Here is a 14,949-nt window from a genome sequence, read left to right on the forward strand (position 1 = left end):
AAATCTGTAAATTTAAAGGAGTCTGTAAAGCCACTTTGCTAATGAATAAGGAAAAAAACGTCGCGCGCACGCACTTCTCTTTTTAATGTTTGGAATTTAAAACAGTGGATTATTTTGCTGTCGGCGACATTTTGTTTAAAAGTGTTTTAAAGTTATCAGGAAACAATTTCACGTAATTTTGAGAGTGGTTTTCTGATCAAACATCTTTTCTTATTTCGGTCCTTTATTTTGATCTAGTATATAGTGGAAGTTGACAGTTTTCAATTGAAAGTAGGATGAATGAAGGTAAATGTTATTGAAACGTGTGTACAACAATTAATTGCGAATTCCAGTTGTTGATATAATAATATAACATCGAGGAGGATCACACAAACCTCTCTACTGGAGATTTTCAGAGATGTTGGAGACACAGATTGAAGATGACGACCGTGCTTAGAGATGATAATGATTCTTGGTATGGAATTGAAAAATCCATGAAGAGGAGTTAAATGTAATGTGCAGTAATTAATATACAATAATAATAATCAAATTTACTGTAGGTGCAAAGCCAGTATTTTGTGCAAGCAGGGAATTTAAGACTTGCTATGGATTAAGGTTAATTTTATCAAATTATTTATTTAAATAAGATTGACAAAATTGTAAAATAGTTATTCATGATTAGATCTTCCACTGAAACTAGAAATTATATAATCTGTCTATAAATGAAAGTAGGATCGTAGTAGGTATTAAAAGTTTGCCGCAATGTTACTATATGAAAAATTTGGTTTTACTGGTTGTCTGAGTAGATAAAAATTAGTACTTTTCAGAAATTTCATAGAAATAAAATAATTTAATGCGGCAAATTCAAATTCCAGAACCACCTGGGACCCTACACTCTTTTATAAACAGTCCGTATTAGCTAGACCGTTAGACCGCTCAACTCTCAATTTTCGGAGTGTAATGTGGTTTCAACGTTTATTTCGTAACGTGACTATCAAAATTCTGATAAATGTTTTGCTTTTCTGATCAGTGTGAAGAAGTAATGAAACCTGTGAACGAATGATGGATTTATATTTATTTGATCATTGTATTTACATTACTACATACAGCGTGCTCAAAAACTGGCGCACCAACTCAATGGTGTGAGGTAGAGAAATGGTTACATATAAAGGTAAAAATAGTAAAAAAATTCTTTATATTAAAGTTATTGATAAATAACAGATTTTAGATAAATGATATGTGGCAACGTTGTCTAACAGTCATGATCGCAATAGAATTTGAGCAACAATAAAAATAAATTATTTTTGAAACGGTTTCCTAGGAAATAATTCCCAGTGTTGGCACATCTACACATTGTGATTTTTTTGATAAATTTTAATTTTTTTAAATTAAAAAAACTGCTAAAATCTGATAGTAAATTTAAAAATAATTATTCATCGTTTTGTTACGGAACGATTACCTAGTATGAAACATAAAAACATAAAAAAATAATGAAAACTAAAGAAGTTAACACAATAAGTTTGTAGTACTAGATTTTTTAAAATATTACTTTAGGAATTTTTTCAACATTTTTCCCGTAATCTGCACTTGCTTCTCAATAACGTACCACTGAGTTGGTGCACCAGTTTTTGAGCACTCTGTATAAGTATGTTCATGAAGAACAATACGAGTTGAATTAACTTTGCCTATACAATCCAAGCCGTTATTTTTGTTTTAATAAATTTTTGATGGGAAGGACTTTGTTTCATTTTGTTAAGTGATGTTAAATGTTTTTGTGCTATTGCAACTGTTGCAGATATTTTTTTATTAAAATGTCTCGTAACAGTGCATAGATACAAAAACATTTAACATTAATAATCTCTTAAAATAATATGGAAAATAAATAAAATGTCATGTTTGAAATTCTCGCTATTGTCGAGTTAGTTCGTTTGCTACCCGCTAGATAACGCTTTCGGTAAAAAATGAGGGGTAGACAGAGAGATTCGCTTCACCCTCTCTCTTATTCTATGGATGAATATAAGCTGTTTCAAAACTATTCGGAAATAAAATTAACTAGACGCCCTCTAGTGATGAGTTTTGAACTATGTCGAAAACAGTAACGAAATTTTCGTAATTTCACATTTAATTGACATTTAATGAATTGTTTAACAATTTTGCGTGTATAGTGTTTATTACTTACATTAGAGAGAATCACTTTAAAAGTATGTGGTGGTAAATACTAACTTTAACTTTGGTTCTGCGGTTTATCGTGGTATAAACCACGGTATTGCTTGTTGATTGTTGCAATTTGTAAGTGGATAAAAAGTGAAACATATTTAAATTTTGATTACAAAATGTTATTAAACAGTTGTGTAATTAAAGACTATAAGTAATGGATCACAGCGAACACAAGTTGGGCTCAAGAAACTAATAAATTAGTGAAGTGTGTGAACTTTAGGTTAGAATTTTTCCATTGAAAAAATCATTAAATACTTCGGTGAATCTACAAAACTACAATCAACATTAACAACTGCTGATATATTTAAGCCATAAATTGTTCCAAAAGGTAGACTTTGCAATGTCTTTGTAATAATTTTCCAATAAAGTAAGTGAGTAAAGAGTCATTCGTTATTCGTATTTTTCTCGTCATCTTTAATTTGTGAACATTCGTTTCTAAGACCAAATATACAATAGTCATTCCGCATAGGCAGTGCAATAAATGTGAAGCCTCAAAATTCGTACAACGCTCAAAATATCCGAATAAACATTTTCCCGCCATTTATGCTTACTGTTTTCGACCTATCTCAGTGGCGCCCCCAACGGTAATTTTACTTCCGATTTTACCAAAATAACACCAATGTCTGATTTTACCGAATTATTTTTTTAAATAAGGTTGATGAAAATGTAAAATAGTTATTAATTATTAGATTTCTCACTGAAACTATAAATTACATTAGTTATCAATTTTTTGAAGTGCATAATAATATATTAAAAAACAAGTTTCATAATACTATGAGTTTTGGGAAAGGTCTTATGAAACGAGTTTTTTTTAGTATTTTTTTAATTTGCCATTTTTAAATAAAAATCGTTAATTTTGTTGTCACGGTTGCTGAAAGTAAAAATTGATTTAATTTTTTTTATCCAAATTTTGTCAAAAAACAACAGTATGGATGATAATGAAAGTAATCTTGCATAGACGCCCCCTGAAATTTGTTAAATTAGCAAATAAACAGTCCCACATGTGCTTCTTGCCAACCTAAAAATTTTCATAAAATAATAACTACCATGGCATCGCACTTAATGACGTTGCGTGCTTTAAGATCCCTATTACAGCATCAAAATGGTGGCAAATTACAAAAATAACTATTATGAGATAAAAGCGTTTTTTGCTTTTGCCTCTCATCATGACTTTTTCCAATGTTGTCAGTTGTTTCTTTGTTTGCTTATGAACATTGTAATGGTATTGAACCACGTGCAAAGCTTCCTGATTATTTGATTCTTTTAATAGTTTTCAAGTTACAATAACTTTTCGTTGAGATTAAGAAATTGATTTGCCATACGCCTTTTCTCATAGGTTGCCATGGAAGCAAGAAATAAATATGAGAAATTAAAGTTTTTCAAACCAACATTCAATTTATTTATTTTGTTTTTACGGAACTTTTGAACAGAGTTTGTCGTTTATTTAATCAGAAACGTTTTTACGACAAACTTTGAAAAAATAGTTGTGCTTGGTTGAAAATTCTAGTTATAGGGAATACTAAAACAGATCGATGAAGAAAAAAATTCTCTAGTAAAAAAATAAAAAGAATATACCATCTGAAAAAATTAATTTATGGATTTTCGATTTGTACATACTACAACATATTACACGAACATACGCGGTGTGTTAAGAATGATGACGTCACGGTATATGTGTACAAAAACCTAGGAAATTTATTGTTGTCTGTGTTGTGTTTGGTTTGTCATATTGAACATTTTAACATACGCCGCCTATTGCTATCGAAATTTATCCAACGAATCGAACGATAATTTTTAAACTTTATTTAGACAATAAACATTTCAAAATCAAACGAAAATGGGATGTAAACTAATTATTTATTATTAAGTGAGTTGTTTCAGTAGGTACAATTTTTCATTGTTTACTCACTCATTTCATTATAGAAATACATTAATACTTAATCATTTTTATTACATTTTGTTACAAACAAATCCTATTTTTTTAATTTCTTTATTTTGGATGATATCAGAGGTGTCACGACGTACTGACTTACCACATGCCCACCACGTGAGAATAGTATCTTCGTGTTTTTGTACCGGAAGGTACCGTGAGGTCATCGTTACAAATCGAATACGTGCAATACATTGTAGGATGTACTATCCAAATCAAAAAGCACTTTAAGTTGTCCAATTAAACCTTAAAATTTCCTTTCCAATTGCAAACACACTGGAGAACAGATATAGGCTTTCTTTTAATTGTGTTTTTAATCCTCCAAACATAATTTCAAAACCTCTAAATCTAAGAGGGTTACCGATTTTTTAAAGTCCAAAAATTTTCAAAAAATCCTAAATATCTCGAAAACGGTTAAACTTAGGTATAGGGGAGGCTGATATAAAAACTCAGTCAATGCAAAAACGCATTGAAAAACATAATTTTCCTTTTAAAATAAGAAAGTTGATAGCGACTTCCGGTATAACCAAAAGTGCCGCCATCTTGAAAATATTTTAATATTTTAAAAAAATAATTTTATGTGTTAATTTTTAGATACTTGGAACGGTTCGGTTTCACCGAAGGAGCAAATCCCTAAAGATTTTTTAATCGACTCTTGGTTGCGAATGACGAATCGAAGATGGCTCTATTTATATCTCCAGGTGTAAAAGTGTAAAAGCCTACATTCAATAAAATCCACATAATTTAGAGTTAGTTACACGGGGATGCAACTTTTAAGATTGTTCCAAGGAGATTAGAAGCATTGCAACTCTACTGTGTACACATAATTGTCGACCATACTGTAAGTGCCTTATAAAATCTGTAGTTAAAAATGTATTTACAATAAAAAAGCGTTTAACTAGTCCTGAACTATGATAAACATATCCATTAATAATTTTTCTCATATCACATTGGATATGTTAATTTCACTGGCTATCTGTTACAAAGTGATAACCGTACACAAGAATACAATACAAGAAGCTACGACGCCTTCGCCTAAACGCCAGAAACCAGGACCACTTGTCGTCAGTGGTCAAAATGAACATAGCTTTGGCTCTTTTACCGCCTAACCGAATTATTGACGGCATAAATTATATAATTAATTTCATCAATGGGCTGGTGGTCCCACAGGCTGCCAGGCTACATAAATTCGGCCGTTACCTGCCGAGATTTTGGGCAAATAAATATTTCTTTGTATTTGGTTTGACTCACCGAACTGATAATTCGGTAGAATCATTCTATGGTATGCTAAACCGGACAACAATCACCCCTCCAAGAGTTTGGACTTTTGTTGAACATTTGACAAAAGTCGAACAAATTAAGCACTGGGGAGGGTCACAGCCGGTCAAAATTTGGGGTGGCGGAAACAGTGCTTTAGTCGCAGGGACAACGTTATCCCGTCTAATTTGTTTATTATTTGACAAAATAATTTACATTGTTTAAAAAAATCAGTCGTTTTACAAATTTGTTGTTTTAGAGAGCTAGTACCAAAAAAGTTTGTATGCAACACTTCCGCAAGATAGTTTTAGAGGACTCATCTTATTACGGACTAGCTCCTTTGTCGCCTCGTCCTTAATTCCATTCGTCCGCTAAAACTGTATTTTGCGGACTTGTTACATAAATACCTATTATTAGAACTTTCAATAAATACCTACTTCTAATGTGGGTTTTAGATGGAACATCCTGTATAGAGCCTTTGAAAAAACGAGGTTTATCTACAGCTAAAAATATCAGAACACAACTAAAATAGACAGATGATTGAAGGAAAAAAGAAAAATCTAAGAACATGACTACTTGTTTTTCTTAAATTGTTGTTGGAAAACAAAACATTTTTATGCAACCCTCGTAGAATAAATTAGTTTCAAAGCTCCAACATCGTTCTACCGGGTGCTCAAAAACTGGCGCACCAACTCAATGGAGTGTGGTAGAGAATTGCTTACATATAAAGGTAAAAATAGTAAAAAAATTTTTTGTATTAAAGTTATTGATAAATAACGAATTTTAAATAAATGATATGTGGCAACGTTGTCTAACAGTCGTGATAGCAATAGAACTTGATTAACAATTAAAATAAATTATTTTTGAAACGGTTTCCTAGGAAATAATTCCCAGTGTAGGCACATCTACACATTATGATTTTTTTTGATGAATTTTATTTTTTTTAATTAAAAAATCTGCTAAAGTCTGATAGGGAATTTAAAAATAATTATTCATTGTTGTGTTTGGGAACGATTACTTAGTGTGAAACAGAAAACAATTAAAAAATAATGAAAACTGAAGAAGTTTACAAAATAAGTTTGTAGCTCCATATTTTTTTAAATATGACTTTACGATTTTTTTCAAGATTTTTTCCGTGATCTACACCTGCTTCTCAACCATGTACCACTGAGTTGTTGCGCCAATTTTTGAGCACCCTGTATGTAAAAATACTCAAAATCCTAATCAAGGATCGCAATTAATATAATTTACTCAATCCAACGCTGTATAAATATTTTTGAAAAAATAAAGATATATCAATATATCATATCTGGTATCTTATCTTTTATTGCACTAGTCACAACTCTGCATTGCAAAAATGCAGAAGAACATGGCTATGAGAAATAAATTGCTTGATCTTATGGTAAATATAATTATTATAACTAATCGTTTCATACTAATGGGTATTGTTTTAGCGTTGAATGTTATGGTTACAAAACATTAACATTGAAGCTCTTTTAGCATTCCAAACGTGAAAAACAACACACGAGGATGTTATTGAATAATTCGTTTTAATAAAAAACGTAAGAAATCAATGTTCAAAGTTATAAAGAAAGACCCAATACGGGGTGTATCAAAATACGTGTTTTAATTGGTAATTAAAATAATAGGTAACAAAGCTCAACAAATAGAAAACATTTTCTACAAGTAATTTTTTAATGAGAGTTTCGCAAATTTACTCAAAATTTGGAAAAAGATAACAGACTGAAACGTGTACCCGCCTATGGGTACAAAAATAATTTTGTAATTCATTTTTTTTTCAAAATAACACAAATTTAAATTCGAGTTCAAATTAAGATTAATCTAATCTGACTATATTTACTTTCAGATAATGCACAAGGACAGTGATACGCAAAAAAATATTTCCCCGGTAAACTCATTGATGAAATAAAACAATCCTATCTTAAGTTCAAACAATTTCAGCATTTCAAAAAGAGGTCTGGAACCACAGACAGGGGCAAAGACTACGAACACTTATTTATAGCAGAAGCAAGTTTAAAATTACTCAAAGATGCACAAGTTGAGGATTTCTACATATCTTCAAATGACGAAAAATTTGGTTCATTTGACGACGTGGTACTCGAAATAAAACACCACAACATACCTGACATACATACATATGCCCTCCAACTGAAGCACAAAAAGAACAACGTTTTAAAAATTGAAGATCTTACTGCAAAAAAGGGTAATTTTAGTATTAGCGAATACTACAAGCATACCAAACTGGAAGGTCCAGTTAAAACGATTTTATTTACTAACTGCAAACTTCAAAAAAACTCAAACGAATTTCAAGTTATTTTGAACGAAACGGTAACGGTTGATGTGGTAATTGAAACTTCTAAACCGGAAGATTTAGTAAACACTGCGCCCAATGGCCAGTGTTACAAATTCAAATCAGATCCAAAGTATGAGAATTTTTTTGAAAACTTTTTCTTGTACGTTGGACAATCAAGCTCGGAACACTTACGAACAAAATGTCTCGACACATTTCAACGCATGTATCAATGTGATGAATCGGTGTTTAACGAATATCTCACGTTTTTAACCAACTGGAGTATGATTGAAGACAAGAAGGAAAAATTAACCAAATCGTGGATTAAACGTGTGATCGTCCACCAAGTGTTGTCGCCTTTCATTAAACCTTTGTCATTCCAATTTTCAAACGTAGAAAAGAAACAAAAAATGCTCCAAAATGCCATGTCAAATTTTAAAGTAACAATACTTGGTGAAGGAGGTTTTGACAAAGTGAGGAGACTCTGGCGAGATGCTGCGCTTGAAGTGGACATGAAGGAACTTAACAAAATCTGCAGAAAATATTCAGTGGGGTCCAAATACATAGAAAAAATTGATGACTCAGTTGAGATCAGCAAATTATTGTGGCTCATGGATAAGTGTCCTTTGGTGGTCGAAGGGGATCCAAAAACATTGCCAGCAATTGATTTAAGTGACCTTGGACGGTTTGTCATCGTAAATCCACAGATGCAATTGGCGGAAAGGCCTCATTTTCAACAACTATCTCATTTAAAAAATGAAGAACCGGTGATATTTGAAGACATTGTAAACAACTTCACCTTTTCCCTGGAAGGCCAAAGGGAAACACTGTTGAAAGTCTTACTCCACCAAGACGAAGAGTTTGAAAATATTATCACAACCGATCACTTGGTGCAAATGCTTGTTGGTCCTCTTGTAATTGGTGAGGTCAAGGAAGTTTTGCCTTCTTACTACGTCGCAAGGACAATGTCCCGAATCATGATCAAGTTGCAATATTTGAGCGAATTCCACGAAAACACAGTGGTTATAATTTCGCAGGTGCAAAATCTCGAAATGTTTAAATCACGTTTCAAGCAACTTAAAATTGTGGTGATTGGGACCAAGGAAGAGTGTGGAGATGGTAATAAAGTCATTTATGTGTGTCAAGAGGAGTGTACTCAAGAAGCGTTCGAAGAATTGTGCTCTCAAGGGGTAAACTGTCACCACTTTAGATATTTCAGCGAAGGTTTGGAGTGGATTCGGAGCAAGAACGGTGTCGAGGAGCTGCGCAATTTTCAAATTAACGATTATAAAGACTTGACAGAGTCGGAATTATTTGACTCATCAAGTAACCTAGTTAACGTCATTTGTGAGAACCCTGGAATGGGCAAAACAGTTCTGATGAAAAGTCTGAAAATTAACAGGAAATGTTGGACAATCATGATCTATTCACGAAATCATGGTTCCTACTTCCGGAAAAATGGGCCAGACGTTGAACACTTTCTAAACTATATTGTGGACGCCAACTGCAAACACTACACAACTTTTGATAGAACAGTTTACAAAAAGTTGGCAAGGAGCAGAAATTTCGAGTTGATTTGGGACGGTCTGGATGAAGTTTCTGACACCACCTTGAGGCATATCACAAGTGTTATTCATGGTATCACGAAAAAAGGGCACAAACAGTGGATTACGTCTCGCAACAATTTGGTCCAAAGATTGGAAAGGGAGTTTGGCGTTTTTTCCCGTTCAGTTCATCAGTTCAAGGAGGAGGAACAAAAGAGTTATATTCGAGATCGGTTAAGTTGTTCCGAAGATGAGTTGTCTTCAATTTTTGAAAAAATCCAATCAAACATACAACTCTTCCCCAAAAACACCATTCTAGGGATACCGCTACAAATCTATATGATCACCGAACTATTTTTCGAAAATATCGACAAGTACTTAGCCCTCTTGTCGCAAATCTTCACGGTCGCAGACTTGTACGAACACTTTGTGCACAAAATCATTTACGATAACTACAAGGAGAAGAAGGATTTCAATTTCGACATTGACGCCAATTGGGACGAATTCGAAGAGAAGAAAATAACAATGTTGGAACATTACCAAAGAATTGCGCTTCAAGTGTATTTCGAGGATGATCCACAAATCCCTTTAAGCAAAGACGCTATTGGTTTCATTGTAAACGTTGGCGATGGCAATGGTCAATTTTTGCACAACTCGTACGGCGAGTACTTTGCCGCGTTGTTTTTCACAAAGCGCGAAAATTTTGCAAAAATACCACCAGAATTCTATGTTGACGAATGGTTTAACAACATTCGATTTTTTCGCGATTTGATATTGGCTCAAAGTTGCAAAGCCCACATTGCTGTCTTGTACAAAAACCCCCAGTTGTTGGAACAATGCGCCCAAAACGATATTTTACAGAAAGATGCAGCTGGGCGGAGCAGTTTCCAAGTTTCGTGCACTTGGAGTAAAAAGTACCCACGTTTGGAGACAATGAAACGCTCCAACTATTATTTTATTACTAATACCGCCATTTATAACTTAAGCAAAGGCGATTTCGAACATTTTGACCCAAACGACAACTCCTTACCGTCAAAATTCGACAAAATATGCGACCTGACATTGCGAAAAATTCTGTTACTGTTCCCGTTTATGACACCGTTCTGGGAAAGTATTTTTGACGAGTTCCACGTCCCTTCACTTCTGTACTATGCAGTCAAATTTGATTACGACTTGGTTTTTAAGTCGTTTGACCAAATTCCTTTTATCAAAATATCGAATTCCTCAACAACACTGTTAGATTTTGCTATAGAATCACTAGCTTTCAATTGCATAACCCATCTGATGTCCAACCAATTGTACAAAAGTCGTGTCTTTGAAGACGAAAAATGTTCATTCAAAATTTGCATCCTACAATCAACTAAATTGTTGAGAATTTTCGAAAATCATGGATGGGACATAAACCAGTTGCACCGCGGAATTGGGATTTTGCATTATATTTGTAACCATGGTGGTGACTTAACACCATTCAATTTCTTGCTCCAAAATGGAATCCAAATTAATAAACCTGACGAAAACGGCAAGTTACCCATTCATTATGCTTGTTTGAAAAACGACATGTACTTAGTAGAATTGTTGCTTATGAATGGTGCCAGAGGTGATATTCCAGACGAAAACGGTAAAACTGTCATCAATTATGCCTGCAAAAGTGAAGAGTACGGTCCCTCAATTTTAAAGTTATTGTTCCAAAGTGGTTTAAAAAGTGACCAAAGTGTTCTAATTGACGCCGTTTCACATCACGGCATTGAAATTGTCAAAATCCTTGTCGATAATGCCGATATTTCTGACGGAAATCAGTTGTTACATCATGCCTGTAAGAACGAACGAAACGGTTACGAAATCATTAAATTCCTGCTTGGTAAAGGTGTAAAAGTTGATAAACCTGATTCAGACGGCAAATTGTTGATTCACTTAATCGCAGAGCGCGGTTGGGCCGATTTGATTCAAAATGACAATGTGAATGTGTGTGACAACTGTGGTAAAATGCCCATTCACTATGCCTGCAGTGGTGGGCATTTTACCATTGTCGAAGTGTTGATTCAAAACGGCGCAACGGTGAATGTGTGTGACAACTGTGGTAAAATGCCCATTCACTATGCCTGCAGTGGTGGGCATTTTACTATTGTCGAAGCGTTGATTCAAAACGGTGCAAAGGTAAATGTGTGTGATGATCGGGGTAAAACGCCCATTCATTATGCCTGCCAAAGTGAATCAACCGAAATCGTGGCGTTACTTATTCAAAATGGCGCTACTGTGAATGCTGAAGATGGGGAAGGCATATTACCAATTTATTCCTCAACACGGAGCGACATTATCAAGTTGCTTATCCAAAATGGGGCCAACGTGAATATGCCTTATCCAGACGGAACATTTTTAATTCACTTTGCTGCTTTGAGGGGCTGGACATCAGATATTGCAATGTTTCTAATTCAGCAAGGAACAGATTTAAATATTTATGACAAATACAACCAAACGGCGTTACATTATGCTTGTCGTTACGGTCGTCTGGAAATCACAAATTTGTTGCTTCAAAATGGCGCCAAATTAACTTATGATGCAGATGATCAAACTCCAATTCACTACGCTTGTAGGTTAGATTCTTTTGATGTTCTCGAGTTGTTTATCCAAAGTGGTGCAAACATAAATATTCCTGGCAAGTTTGGTAAAATGCCCATCCATATTGCCTCCGAATTGGGAAATATCGATATATTGAAGAATTTGATACAACACGGTTGTGAGATCGAAATCCAGGACAATAAGGGGTTGTATCCAATTCATTACGCTTGTCGCAATCCATTTAACGGGGACCAAGTTGTAAAAATTTTGATATTAAACGAAGCAAATGTGAATGTGGTTGATCATGATGGCAAATTTCCAATACATTATGCGTGTCAGAATGAGGATTATGGGTACGATATTGTTCGAATAATTTTTTCGCGACAAGATATCATTTCGTTAGAGGACTATAAAACACTTTTCGATTATGTCTGCAAAAATCGTTTGAACGGTTTTGAGATTGGGAAATTTTTGATAAAGATGTCTTGGCTGGGTGTTGTTATGGCACTTGTCCAGAAAGGTGTCAATAGAGATATTATTGATAGTAAGGGGAGAAGGCGTATTGACTGTGTGCCCAAAGATTCCCTGCATTATAAGGAGTTTCTGAGAGTGTTGCAAAACACTGATCAGATATAGTTTAAAAAATGCAGATATTAACTAGAGTTTAGTCCTAAATTAGGTGGTATTAACATTTAAACTAGTCTGCATTTGAACAGAATTAGTATAAAAATAATATACATAATAGTACGGACTGTTTATAAAAGAGGATCTCAGGTTGTTCCGGAATTTGAATTTAATTATTTTATTTCTATGAAATTTCTGAAAAGTACCTATTTCTGTCTACTCAGGCAACCAGTGGAACCAACATTTTCATATACTAACATTGTTTGTCTTTTCTGGAAAGAAACAGCAAACTTTTAATACCTACTACGATCCTACATTCTTTTATAGACAGATTGTATAAGACTACACTACTGTACCTCAATAATTTAGTAAGGTACTCGTATATATTCAACAATTATGTTTTAGCGAAATCTTATTTGCAATGCATGTTTTTTCTGTTTACGATGTTAAAGTTATCTTTTATTACTTTAACTTATCTAATTTTCAGAAAATAGTGTCTTGAAGGCATATTAATTAATTCTGTGCAATAACTTATCATCAAAAATACAAATGATTTCAAAAAATTATTCAGATTATTATATACTGGGCGACTATTAATGATTGTGATTCTTGACAATCTTGACAACCAAATTTAAATGTCAAAATTGTACCTATATATAAGCTGTTTCAAAACTATAAAAACGCCAACGTCGCATTTTACTATTTTTTTTTTCAAATAAGGGTGATGAAATTGTAAAATAGTTATTAATTATTAGATTTCTGATTGAAAATGTAAATTACATAAGCTATTATTTTTTTGAAGTACATGAATAATTTATAACAGCGGATTTTGAGAGAAAATGCGACGTTGGCATTTTAATAATTTTGAAACAGGTAACATATTAATTATCATTCACTTCCGACCTACGATCGCCTACATGGCATATAACAAGCTAGCAGGGAGGCCAATAATACAATGTTGCCAATAGATTTTCCTTCATAATTAAAAGTCACCTGGTATTTAAAAAGACCAAGGCTTATTTATTATACTTGCTTCTTATTTGTATGAAGTACGATATTTTCCATAATTATTATATGCAAGAAAGCTATTCGATAACAGCTCGGTAAATCCTGCTTAGACTTTTGTCTTACTTTTTTAATTTATCTTTAATGAAATTTTTTACACTAACTTGTTTTATGTTAATAAACTTTATATATTCTAGTTTTTAGTTTTGTTTACAAAAGCAACAAAAATATAATCTAAATATAATTTTTAATTTGAATTTTGGGCGGTAAAATTGCCAACTGGAGTGGTTTTCTTTAAACTAGCAGAAGTGCGGTTGGTATTTATATTCCTTTCGTTAAAAAATTTTATTAACTTCTAAGTGAACCCATTCCGAAAAATTCAGTATAAAATTGTGTTGTAAATGATTGCTCCCACATTATGTCAGAATTTGCAATTAGCCACGAAACTGTGCAGGTGTTGACATTGTTGGAAATTTCTCAACCATCTTCAGTTGATACTAGTGATGGAATAGCATCTGCTTTTAAACTGCTTATATTCTGGTGATTACCAAATTAACAAACAAGAGCCACAAAAGAGTACTTCCGCTTTCGGTTGTACCACGCCGATCCCTAAAGCAGCACACCATTGTTGGAACGTCTATAAGAAGAAAATTATAAATTAAATGTTATCAGATCAAAAGATTGTCCTTTGGAAAAATATGAAGATTGCTTCTGCTTCCACACATGTTCAAAATGCCCTTAACCATTATACTATTGCTATTTGACTACTACTTATATACAGGTGTTCCGTCTAAAGCCCATATTAGAGGTATTGATAGTTCTAATAATGATAATCATCTGAAAATTTGTGTCCAACCATAATTTCTTAGGTCCTGCTCAATGAAAATATTTTCAAGATTGTGACACTTCCGATTAATTTAAAACACGTTTTGTTCCAACAACAAAAAATTGAATAACACTCATGCGAAAACGCTTAAAGTTCTCGGGTGTCTATGCCCTCGAACCTCAAGCTTGTATTATTAATAACTATACATTTAGAACCATAGAATCGTGTAAAAAAATATCATCTTATTGAAGCTTTAGAACATTTGAATGTTAGGACATTATACTCATTATAGACTTGGTTACATTCCAATTTTAGAGGATTTGAAGGTAACCAATAGAAAATTTTATTTAGGGCGCAAACCATGAAATTTTTAATTTCAGAAATTTGCAAATTTTGTGAAACTACAATTTTAGAATTCAGTCATTCTTCTGGAATTTAAAATCTTAGCATTTTGAAAACATTTGGTCTTCAATTTTTTTTCTATTAGAATCATAGAAGTTGAGTTTATAATTTCAAAACTTTTCAAACAGTAGACTCGTGAAACCAAAAAAAGTAGACTCTACAACATCCTTTCTCACATTCTTTAGCTTTTATCGTAATCGCAGAGTTGTAAAAATTTGGGACGGGTTGAAAATTTTTAATTTTTCTTCTCTCTTATGAATTGTGGAAATTTCAATCGTCAATGTTCCCAGCATTTTTT

The 14,949-nt window shown here is 33.1% G+C and overlaps 1 protein-coding gene across 3 annotated transcripts; it reads left to right on the plus strand.

The window, feature by feature from the left end:
• Positions 1-97: 97 nt before the first annotated feature.
• On the plus strand, positions 98-13,619 carry LOC103314755 (uncharacterized). 3 transcript variants are annotated; one of them, XM_015982334.2, is made up of 6 exons: positions 98-285; positions 333-490; positions 540-594; positions 4,721-4,967; positions 7,251-7,292; positions 7,346-13,619. In XM_015982334.2, the coding sequence occupies exons 5-6, from the start codon at positions 7,254-7,256 to the stop codon at positions 12,428-12,430; spliced, it is 5,124 nt and encodes a 1,707-aa protein (XP_015837820.1). In that variant the 5' UTR covers positions 98-285; positions 333-490; positions 540-594; positions 4,721-4,967; positions 7,251-7,253; the 3' UTR covers positions 12,431-13,619. The 3 variants fall into 3 exon arrangements, with proteins under 3 accessions (XP_015837820.1, XP_064213582.1, XP_008199798.1); XM_064357512.1 differs by lacking the exons at positions 98-285; positions 333-490; positions 540-594; positions 4,721-4,967 and adding exons at positions 6,703-6,785; positions 6,838-7,016; XM_008201576.3 differs by lacking the exons at positions 98-285; positions 333-490; positions 540-594; positions 4,721-4,967 and adding exons at positions 6,703-6,785; positions 6,838-6,945.
• The last annotated feature ends 1,330 nt before the right edge of the window (positions 13,620-14,949 follow it).

This window comes from Tribolium castaneum, chromosome 6 (assembly GCF_031307605.1).
Source record: "Tribolium castaneum strain GA2 chromosome 6, icTriCast1.1, whole genome shotgun sequence".
NCBI lineage: Eukaryota > Metazoa > Arthropoda > Insecta > Coleoptera > Tenebrionidae > Tribolium > Tribolium castaneum.